The sequence below is a fragment of the Hoplias malabaricus genome, chromosome 6, assembly GCF_029633855.1.
Source record: "Hoplias malabaricus isolate fHopMal1 chromosome 6, fHopMal1.hap1, whole genome shotgun sequence".
Classification (NCBI taxonomy): Eukaryota; Metazoa; Chordata; class Actinopteri; order Characiformes; family Erythrinidae; genus Hoplias; species Hoplias malabaricus.
The window spans coordinates 47,772,778-47,785,277 of record NC_089805.1 but is presented as its reverse complement, the minus strand read 5'-3'; the positions used below and the strand labels follow the sequence as shown (position 1 = coordinate 47,785,277).

The 12,500-nt window shown below is 43.2% G+C and overlaps 1 protein-coding gene across 1 annotated transcript in view; it reads right to left on the bottom strand.

Annotated features, from left to right (window-relative positions):
- Nucleotides 1-8,819: 8,819 nt before the first annotated feature.
- LOC136699112 (NACHT, LRR and PYD domains-containing protein 14-like) overlaps nucleotides 8,820-12,500 on the bottom strand; it is a 49,458-nt gene continuing 45,777 nt past the window's right edge. Inside the window, exon 12 of the mRNA XM_066673574.1 lies at nucleotides 8,820-9,749. Coding sequence (XP_066529671.1) covers nucleotides 9,214-9,749 — 536 coding nt within the window. The 3' untranslated portion in view covers nucleotides 8,820-9,213. The remainder of the gene's footprint in view (nucleotides 9,750-12,500) is intronic.

Genomic DNA, 12,500 nt, shown 5'->3' with positions numbered 1-12,500 from the left:
TGGAGTCAGAGTAAACTGAGGGTAAGGAGGTGGAAAAGCACTGTGTTGTGTATAGAGCTGGAATCAAGGCTGAGCCCCTAATTAATCAGATCTATCAGGGTGTGTTTTCAGGTTCCTTATGGAGTGTGATGTGGTCAATGTCTTTCATTTATTTCCCACATTCTTTACACATCACCACTCCTCTGTTATTCACTGTGCTGTGTGTGTCCTCTGAGGTCCTGCTGAACCCTGGAGCCCAGGACTGTGTAGGACTCTGCTCTGTGACTGTGGAGCTGTGTGTTTCCACTGGAGGCAGTGGGTGGAGTCCTTTCTGAAGTCAGAGATCATCTCCACGGTTTGGTGTGTGTTTAGCTCCAGGTTGTTTGTCTCACACCGTGTCTCCAGCCGTGTCACTTCCTCTCGGTACGAGGACTCCTCGCTGTTTCAGAGGAGATCAGGGGTGTGTCGTCTACAAACTTACTGAGTTTAACCGAGTCACTGAGGGAAGAGCAGTCACTGGTGTAGAGCGAGTAGAGCAGAGGAGAACACACACATCCCTGAGGAGCACAGTGCTGAGACAGAGAGCGTCTGAGATGAAGTCCCCACCCTGACACACTGTTTCCTGTTGGAGAAGAAGCTGTGGATCCAGGAGCAGACTGATGGGGGACACTGAGTTACAGCAGTTTATCCAGTAGAACGTCAGGGTGATGGTGTTGAAAGCAGAGCTGAAGTCTACAAACACCACACGGACATAAGTGTTGGTGCCATCCAGGTGTTTGAGGACGTAGTGCAGAGCCGAGTTAATGGAGTCATCTACAGAGCTGTGGGTTCTGTCTGGAAACTGCAGAGGGTCCTGGAGGACATCGGTCATAGCTTTAATAAGTTTAATAAGACGTCTCTGAAGACTCTTCATGATCACAGACGTTAAAGCAGCTGTCTGAAGTCGTTCAGGACGGAGATGTTCTGCTTTTTCAGGACTGCTCTGATCACAGACGTCTTAAAGCAGGTACAACACACTGACTCAGGACCTGACTGAAGAGATCAGTGAGGAAGGAGAAATCTGCTCAGAACAGAGTCTGAGTGTCACAGGGGAGACTCCATCAGGGCCAGCAGCATCCTGATCTTCTGTTTCCTGAGTGTGCTGCAGACCTGCTGTTCAGTGATGGTGAGGGGGTGGTGTGGAGGTGAGAGCAGGGGGAGGGGATGTGTGTAGAGGCTGCAGACACAGTGTGTATTCTGTAATGGTTTGTAGTCAGTGGTTTGAGGAGAACTGCTGCTGCTCCAGGTTTTCTCTGTATTTGTGTGGAACAGTTCTGACGGCTTTCTTCAGTGCGTACTACACACTGCCCTCCTCTTTACATCACCATCACCACTACTGAAGACCTCTCCCTCAGCTGAGTGCAGTCTCCTGAAGTCAGCCCCTGTTCCACTAGCAGCACACTTCAGCCACAATGCTCTAATCATGTAGTTGTCCATCAGCAAAAAGGATTTACTGCTTCTTTTCAAAAGAAGTGAAGGCAGTGTGGGGTTTCAGTAAAAATCGGTCCGGCCCCTTGCTCTGAGCTCAGTGTAATGCTCCTGTTTCCTCAGAATGAGTTTACCACCCACGGCCTACAGCACGAATGACACCCTCCCCCACAGCACACCTTCATCAGTGCATTCTGGATCCTTCACACTCACTGTGCACTCGCTGGATCACTCCACTCTCTGTGTTCCATCACCTCATGATCTACAAATTAAACCCTGGTCTGATCATAGAATACGAACCATTTCAGAACATTGTGGTGAGAACTGAATGTTTGATCTCTAACAACACGAGGAGACGTCCGTTCATCATGAGATGTACAGGAAGTGTAACAGGAAGCTGAGCGGTCCTGCTCCAGAATGATTCAGAACTGGATCTGATTCCCTTTCTCCTGTAAAGCTGCTGTTCTGGAGATACGAGGTTTTATTCAGACACTGATTAAACGCTGTGTGTTTGATCTTTAAAGCTCTGTAGTGTGTGACGTGTCGCGTTATTTTCAGTTTCTAAAAGTTGAACATTTTCTAGAGTGGATTCATAAGACATTTGTTGAAGAAATTAAACAGTGAATAAAGTGATTATTTATTATTTTGATCTTTTTCTATAAACTGCTGTTGTCCCTGAATGAACCCGTCTATGCTCCAGAGATCAGGGCCTCAATATTGGGGCGGCAGCGTTTAAATAGATTTAGTACAAACCTCTGATACATCCAGGCCACTAGGTGTCAGTGTAAAGGCTGTTTCAGGACGTGGAGAACATTCCTGAAGGAGTGGAGAATGACTGATGGCTCCTTTAAGGGTTTATGGTTCTACAGTCACTATCTTTATGGAGGAACCCTCAAAGAACCACATTTAAATAAAGAGAAGATGACTCAGTTCACTCTGTTTTTCAGCAGTTTATTTATAATATAATCACTTTAATAATAAATGTGTTCATAAATATTTACCGTTTCATTAACATCTGTCTCTCACCCTCAGTTTTTCTGTAAAACACTTCATTTATAAACACACAGCTGGACATTTTCCCACTGGAGCTACACACCTCAGGGAAGGAGAACTGAGATTGGACTTTAAATGATCGAACAACGTGAGTAACACAAACAATTATAGGATTCCTCTTTGTTCTACTGTCACTGAAGTTATAATACAGTGAATATGCAGTGAACAATAGATGAACCTCCCCTTTACCACACAATACACACCCAGCTCTGATATAAACACACACAAAAACCACTAAAGTAGACAGAGTGTGTCTCTGTGAACCTGAGCTCTTACTCAGAAGATCCCAGAGCCTTAATGAAGATAAAACCAGAGAAAGGAGAGTCAGACCAGTCTTTCGTTAGGAGGAGGATCCTGAAGTGATGGAGTGATGGAGGGAAGTTGGAGGAGGAAGAGTGAGGCCACAATCCTCAGGGTTTTCCTTCTGTCCTGGCTTTTCTTTAACAGCAGCTCACACATAAACACAATTATCAATGAATGACTTTACACCTGAAAGAACCTGCTAACGATAACCTTAACATTAGCACTAGCCTGCTAACCATAGCCTTAGCTTTAGCCTTAGCCTGCTAACCATAGCCTTAGCTTTAGCCTTAGCCTGCTAACCATAGCCTTAGCTTTAGCCTTAGCCTGCTAACCATAGCTTTAGCTTTAGCCTTAGCCTGCTAACCATAGCCTTAGCTTTAGCCTTAGCCTGCTAACCATAGCTTTAGCTTTAGCATTAGCCAGCTAACAACAATCAGCACTAGGCTCAACACACCTCCAACACAGTTTTATCACAACACACAAAGTCACGGTTTATAACAGAGAGATTAAACACTTACTGGATGAACAGGGAAAACTAATTCCTCAAACAAAGAACTGAATGGAACTGATCTGTTACTGGACTCCACCTGTTTGTAGGTGTCACCAGGTACTCATCCTCTACCTCACCACCCTTTTAGAGGACACTAGGGCTGCTTTTATATGCACTAGCGCCCCCCAGAGGCCTGGATGTGTCAAAACTACATTACCTTATTAAATCTAAACCTGTGAAGAGTGAAACAGAGGTAAATCTGTCACACGTTAAAGACTCATTCACATCTGGATGGACTTCACCACATCTGCACTGTGTCCTAATATTTCTGTATTTCTGTGGTGAGGCTGAAATAAAGCACTGTAACAGTGTTAAAGTTAAAGTGTTGGAGTAAAGTAAAGGTGTGATGTGACAGTGTTCACAGTCGACTGAGGGTTGAGGAAGGTGTTCCTCAGGAGAACGTCATCGTCCTCTACTTTCTCCTCATCTCCTGCTTTTCTCTGGATCACAACAGATTCTCAAACTCTCTGCATCCTCCTCTGGTGGAGACGTAGACACAGAGTTCTGGTTCTAGAGGAACTTCCAGGGGTCAGATCAGTGGACAGTGGAGGTGAATGGAACCAGACGTCCTGCTCTAAAAGTAAAAAGTAGCACACAATGTTTATGAAAGTGATTATTGATTATTTTTACTTTGTTTTCTGTAAAGTGCAGTTCTCATGAAGTGAAGAATCAAACTGCTCTGTCGTCCCAGAATGCACCAGTTTAAGATCCACAGAGTGGGTCCCCCACATGGAGGCAGTCATTTTTAGAACAGGTTTGGTACAGAGTCTCTGACACAGACAGACCACTAGGTGTCAGTGTAACATGAAGAATCAGTGGTGAGAAAAATGACTGCATCTTTAAACAAAACCTCTGCAGCTTGTCATTGGTCTGAAAGGGGTTTATTCCACAGTTCTGTAAAAGCTTGTCCAACCTAGCAACAGTCGCTATGGAGCCTGGAGAGAAGGGTTAGAAACACTGCTCTAAAATAAAGAATGAACAGAGATCCAATTCTCCATGATGTCATTCCTTTCTTCCCTCTGAGGGAAAGGTAAAAGAAGAAGGGATCAGAGAGGAGAGGTTATGGAAATACACTTTTAATAAAATATTAGTTTTGAAATGTTTACTTTGATCATATTCTCAGAGAAATAAAATGTTACAAATATGAACCAGTGCTTGTTTTATTTCAGAGTTTCAGTGAAGTTCATGTGTTTATTTACTGCGTATGTAACTTAGGATCATCAGAACCACACTTCACTCCTGTTTATGAATGAGTGAATGAATGAATGAGTGAGTGAATGAATGAATGAAAGTTCCATTTCTCCAGCGCTGTTCTAGACCCCCACAGCTCTTCACACTCTCTGGGACATTAGAGAGTGTCCTCCTCCTCCCCCAGTGTCCACCTCCACCTGGACGATCCTCTCCAGTCCCTCACCACACACCAGCTGTGAGGACGAGAGGAGACGAGGGGGAGGGACAGAGCGGTTTATTGAAGACGGGGACGGTCAGGAGGACAGAGAGAGGGACCACAGGGGCAGATTTAGGACACTGGGGTCACCCTGAGCCTGACTCTGTTCCAGGAACTGCCCCCGGGGTCTTTACTGCCCTCAGGACCTCTGTGTTACGTCTCGTCTGAAGATGGGCGCTGTTTATTCAGTACAGTGTCCCCCTCACTGCACCCAGGCATTGGGATCCACACAGAGCACAGGGACAGCGCCCCCTGCTGCAGTGGATCTGCAGGTTCTAGAGTTCAGGGGCTAATGCAGCTGGCAAAACAAAGCTATAACACCTTCATGTGGCTGAATGCCATCAAATCCTCACAGCAATGTTTCAAAGGAAGAGTAGAGACTTGACCCCCCACCCATTGCATTATTAAAAATAGCAGTGTTATTCTTATGGAGCCTTCTGCAAAAGTCTGAACACACTAACGTTAATAATCTGACAGTGAATATTATTTATTACATTCCACTAATGATAGAGTTTATCTGTGTTTCATGGAGACACTGTTTCTACAAGTGAACAGTTTTATCTTTCATTTTTAAACATAATAACACACACACACCCTGAGAGCTGTTTTACAGCAAACCCCAGTGTCAGAACTCTGATGTACAGAAGATGAGCTGGAAATTTGATTCAGATTATTTTCTTCTTCAGCACAACTTTCCACTTCCTCCTGTAGGAGTTTATTTATTTCTCTGTGTTTAACTGGAACAGTGCTGTAAATAATGTGAGTGTGTGATGCTGGGATGTTGGAGCAGTGTTAATATTCATATTAATGAGGTATGAACTGTTTCAGAGCTCGTACACTTCAGTGTTAATAATAATTCTGATTAAAAAGTATCAGTCCCAGGTGATGGAGGCAGTAGTTATTTAAACTAAAGACAGTGTGATGGTTAATAAAGGGTTAAACTGTAACGTTCACTGTGACGGACGAGTCGAGACGCCCTGAGAAACAATGACCAGGAGCCCAGATTAACACGTGTTGATGGAGTCTTTCTGGAACAATGATCTGAAACACAGGGTTCCCGTCTCCACCAGCAGAAACAGAGGGAGGGAATCTTCACAGCAGCAGCCCTTCATCCCAAAAACAATCCACTGATCTTTCTGAGACAGGGACGTTTCTACAACAGCTTTCCTGCACTTTACTAACGAGGAATCAGCTCTTTACTCTGCACTGAGGACTCCCCCATTCACACCACGCTCCAGATCAGAGACGTCTAGACTCCAAATAACTCTGGACCGAGGAGGATCACTGCTCCCTTTAGATCAGGACTGTGTTCATATCACTGTCAGGTTGAAGAGCTCAGAGTGAGTGTGTGGATGATATTTCACTGTCCCTATGGCCTTGTGTATGAGTTACTACACACTCAGGAGAAACAGAGGGAGATCTCTGAGCGTCTCGTCATGAGTTCTGATCGGACCGATTACTACCTCAGGAACAGGAGTTATTTCCCCTGGGGGAGTCCTTACCCAGAATGAATGAACCTCCCTCTACGGGGAACTGTGATCTTACTGTGACTTTCACTGGAGCAGAGATCAGTCCGAGGGGAGAGAAATGTTGTGAACTGACACAGACCCTCCACCGAGTTCAATCCCCTGAACTACAGCACTGTGGACACAATAAGAGTCTTTATTAACTCTGAGATCACTGGCTAAAATACACCACTGAGCTGATCCAGTGTCTCAGTGTGGAACCAGGGGCTTTATCAGGACCACGACTCAAACTGGAGACATGACCCTGACACATAACACATCAAACCTACAGCACAGCGCCCTCTATCGTCTGTAAGAGTAAATACAGACTCCACTCCTGAACTGTAACAGTTATAATCAGTTATAAACAGTGTGTTCAGACTCAGGCTGATCTACAGCACAGCGCCCTCTATCGTCTGTAAGAGTAAATACAGACTCCACTCCTGAACTGTGACAGTTATAATCAGTTATAAACAGTGTGTTCAGACTCAGACTGATCTACAGCACAGGGCCCTCTATCATCTGTAAGAGTAAATACAGACTCCACTCCTGAACTGTAACAGTTATAATCAGTTATAAACAGTGTGTTCAGACTCAGACTAATCTACAGCACAGCGCCCTCTATCGTCTGTAAGAGTAAATACAGACTCCACTCCTGAACTGTGACAGTTATAATCAGTTATAAACAGCGTGTTCAGACTGATCTACAGCACAGCGCCCTCTATCATCTGTAAGAGTAAATACAGACTCCACTCCTGAACTGTAACAGTTATAATCAGTTATAAACAGTGTGTTCAGACTCAGACTAATCTACAGCACAGCGCCCTCTATCGTCTGTAAGAGTAAATACAGACTCCACTCCTGAACTGTAACAGTTATAATCAGTTATAAACAGTGTGTTCAGACTCAGACTGATCTACAGCACAGCGCCCTCTATCGTCTGTAAGAGTAAATACAGACTCCACTCCTGAACTGTAACAGTTATAATCAGTTATAAACAGTGTGTTCAGACTCAGACTGATCTACAGCACAGCGCCCTCTATCGTCTGTAAGAGTAAATACAGACTCTACTCCTGAACTGTAACAGTTATAATCAGTTATAAACAGTGTGTTCAGACTCAGACTGATCTACAGCACAGCGCCCTCTATCGTCTGTAAGAGTAAATACAGACTCTACTCCTGAACTGTAACAGTTATAATCAGTTATAAACAGTGTGTTCAGACTCAGACTGATCTACAGCACAGTGCCCTCTATCGTCTGTAAGAGTAAATACAGACTCCACTCCTGAACTGTAACAGTTATAATCAGTTATAAACAGTGTGTTCAGACTCAGACTGATCTACAGCACAGCGCCCTCTATCGTCTGTAAGAGTAAATACAGACTCCACTCCTGAACTGTAACAGTTATAATCAGTTATAAACAGTGTGTTCAGACTCAGACTGATCTACAGCACAGCGCCCTCTATCGTCTGTAAGAGCCGGCTCAGGGGATCCCACACCACCCCACACCTTCCTCACACTCATACACACATTCGCTCTCTTCAATGTTTGAACATAACATACACACAAGGGATTATGGGGAGTTGCAGGGGAATGTGTGCCTTGATATGATTATAAAGCCAAGGTAACTTGGATATAAAACTCTCAGAGGTGGAGCTACCTTTACACAAACAGGAGGGAGGGGGGGGGGGGTGTTGCAGACCTATGGACTTAGCTGTAGGAGAAAGACTAGCTAGATATGAACATATCTTTTGAAAGGAGAATGTAGGGAACATGTTTAACACATGAAATATTCACTCAAAACTTAGTTATAACTGTGTAACTACATATTAACAACACACACAACTTACAAAGTAAACATTGTCTGACACACATCAGTTTTCATGCTGAACACAGCACTGATTTTCACAGTGGTGCCGTGTGCTGTTAATGTGTAATACACAGTTCTTACAGGTTACAGAGACTCACTCAAGTGTCAGCAGAAGTGAAGGGAGCTCGGCCCATGGCGCTGACTCTGATCAAAGCAAACACACGTCTGAAGAGAGTGAAGGAGTGAAGGGGCAGTTGTGACATGAACATCGCACGTTCAATACAGTGGCATCAGCGTTTCACAGAGAACAACTGCTGAACACAGCAGCTCACACACACACACACACACACACACACACACACGGGCTGAAGTGCCCATGAGCAAGGGCCCTAACCCCAAACGCAGAGGTGGTCACAGCCCCCTGCTCCTGCTGTGTGTGTGTTCACTGCTTCTAGTGTGTGTGTGTGTTCGTAGTGTGTGTGAAGAATATCTCACTGATGTGTGTGTGTGTGGTCACTGTCACAGAGTCAAACACAGAGAAGTAATAAAGGTGTTTCTTCTTCTGTCACTAGGAGATATGTGGAAAGGGTCACACACACACACACACACACACACACACACACAGTAATGTGTTAAATATATTTTATTATATAAATTTTAAATATTCTCTTTTCACAGAGATTTTTACAATCAACATTTCCATTTTTATTAATTTTTTTAAACTCAACAGACATTTAACAACAAACTTTCTCTTTGTTTTATTCGTGTCACTTTTTATGAAATTATTATATTTTATATTTGTTTTAATATTCTGACAAAACACGTACAATACAATACACATGTAAATGAGAGAGAGGCAGAGAGAGATAGAGAGAGAGAAACAAAGACAGAAAGGGAAGTAAAGGATACAATGGAAGGAGGAAAAAAAGAGAAGTGACAGAAAAAAGGAGAGAGAGAGTGAACAAAGTGAGAGACAAAGGGAACAGAGACGGAGAGAGAAACAAAGTGAGAAAGAAAGATGAGTGAGATCAAGGTGAGAACAGAGAAAGTGAAAGTTGAGAGAAAAGAGAAGCACTAAGGACACACACAGATCAGTGTTTACTCCAAATCACACACTCGCACTGATGACCCATAATACACCCAGAACCCAGCGTAGAGGGGCTCAGTGAATGTGGTGGTGAGTGTGTGTAAGTGTGTGAGTGTGTGTGTGTTGGGGGGGATGGTGTAGAAGGACAGAGTGCCCCCCTCCCAGTCCAGATACACCCCCACTCTCTTAGAGGGAGAGGGAGGGGCAGGGATTGAAGTGGACTGAGCGTTGTGGAACAGAGAGAAACTGTTCCCAACACAGTACAGTCTCCAGGAGTTTTTATTGAATCCAAATCTACACTCATTTCCACCTCCTTTCCTTTGGATTCCTCCGTACGACACTGAGATATAAACCTTCCCGCTCCACTCCACCTCCCAGTAACAGTGTTCAGGTAAACTCTCCACACTCAGAACCTGAGCAAAACTATCAAACCTCTCCGGACGATCTGGATACGACTGTCTCCACCCACACTCCACCTTCCTGTTTCCCTCCGACAGAGAGAGAGCAGTGTGTGCTGTGTTTCGATCCATAGTGACATCACACACATCTACACACACAATAAACACACATTAGAGAACACACCATCACACACATCTACACACACAATAAACACACATTAGAGAACACACCATCACACACACAATAAACACACATTAGAGAACACACCATCACACACACATCTACACACACAATAAACACACATTAGAGAACACACCATCACACACACATCTACACACACAATAAACACACATTAGAGAACACCCCATCACACACACACACACACAATAAACACACATTAGAGAACACACCATCACACACACACACACACAATAAACACACATTAGAGAACACACCATCACACACACACACACAATAAACACACATTAGAGAACACACCATCACACACACATCTACACACACACAATAAACACACATTAGAGAACACACCATCACACACACACACACACACACAATAAACACACATTAGAGAACACACCATCACACACACACACACAATAAACACACATTAGAGAACACACCATCACACACACACACACATTAGAGAACACACCATCACACACACACACACATTAGAGAACACACCATCACACACACACACACACACACAATAAACACACATTAGAGAACACACACACACACACACACACAATAAACACACATTAGAGAACACACCATCACACACACACACACACACAATAAACACACATTAGAGAACACAACATCACACACACATCCACACACAATAAACACACATTAGAGAACACACCATCACACACACACACACACACAATAAACACACATTAGAGAACACACCATCACACACACACACACACACAATAAACACACATTAGAGAACACACCATCACACACACAATAAACACACATTAGAGAACACACCATCACACACACACACACACATCTACACACATTAGAGAACACAACATCACACACAGACACACAATAAACACACATTAAAGAACACACCATCACACACACACACACACACACAATAAACACACATTAGAGAACACACCATCACACACACATCTACACACACAATAAACACACATTAGAGAACACACCATCACACACACACACACACACAATAAACACACATTAGAGAACACACCATCACACACACACACACACACAATAAACACACATTAGAGAACACACCATCACACACACACACACACACAATAAACACACATTAGAGAACACACCATCACACACACACACACAATAAACACACATTAGAGAACACACCATCACACACACACACATTAGAGAACACACCATCACACACACACACACATTAGAGAACACACCATCACACACACACACACACACACACAATAAACACACATTAGAGAACACACACACACACACACACAATAAACACACATTAGAGAACACACCATCACACACACACACACACACAATAAACACACATTAGAGAACACAACATCACACACACACACACACAATAAACACACATTAGAGAACACACAATCACACACACACACAATAAACACACATTAGAGAACACACCATCACACACACACACACACATCTACACACACAATAAACACACATTAGAGAACACATCATCTCACACACATCTACACACACAATAAACACACATTAGAGAACACATCATCTCACACACACACACAATAAACACACATTAGAGAACACACCATCACACACACACACACACAATAAACACACATTAGAGAACACAACATCACACACATCTACACACACAATAAACACACATTAGAGAACACACCATCACACACACACACACACACACACAATAAACACACATTAGAGAACACACCATCACACACACACACACACACACACAATAAACACACATTAGAGAACACACCATCACACACACACACACAATAAACACACATTAGAGAACACACCATCACACACACACACACACACACAATAAACACACATTAGAGAACACACCATCACACACACACACACACACACACAATAAACACACATTAGAGAACACACCATCACACACACACACACAATAAACACACATTAGAGAACACACCATCACACACACACACACAATAAACACACATTAGAGAACACACCATCACACACACACACACACACACACAATAAACACACATTAGAGAACACACCATCACACACACACACACAATAAACACACATTAGAGAACACACCATCACACACACACACACAATAAACACACATTAGAGAACACACCATCACACACACACACACACATCTACACACACAATAAACACACATTAGAGAACACAACATCACACACATCTACACACACAATAAACACACATTAGAGAACACACCATCACACACACACACACACACACACAATAAACACACATTAGAGAACACACCATCACACACACACACACACAATAAACACACATTAAAGAACACACCATCACACACACACACACAATAAACACACATTAGAGAACACACCATCACACACACACACACACAATAAACACACATTAGAGAACACACCATCACACACACACACACACACACACAATAAACACACATTAGAGAACACACCATCACACACACACACACACAATAAACACACATTAAAGAACACACCATCACACACACACACACAATAAACACACATTAGAGAACACACCATCACACACACACACACACAATAAACACACATTAGAGAACACACCATCACACACACAATAAACACACATTAGAGAACACACCATCACA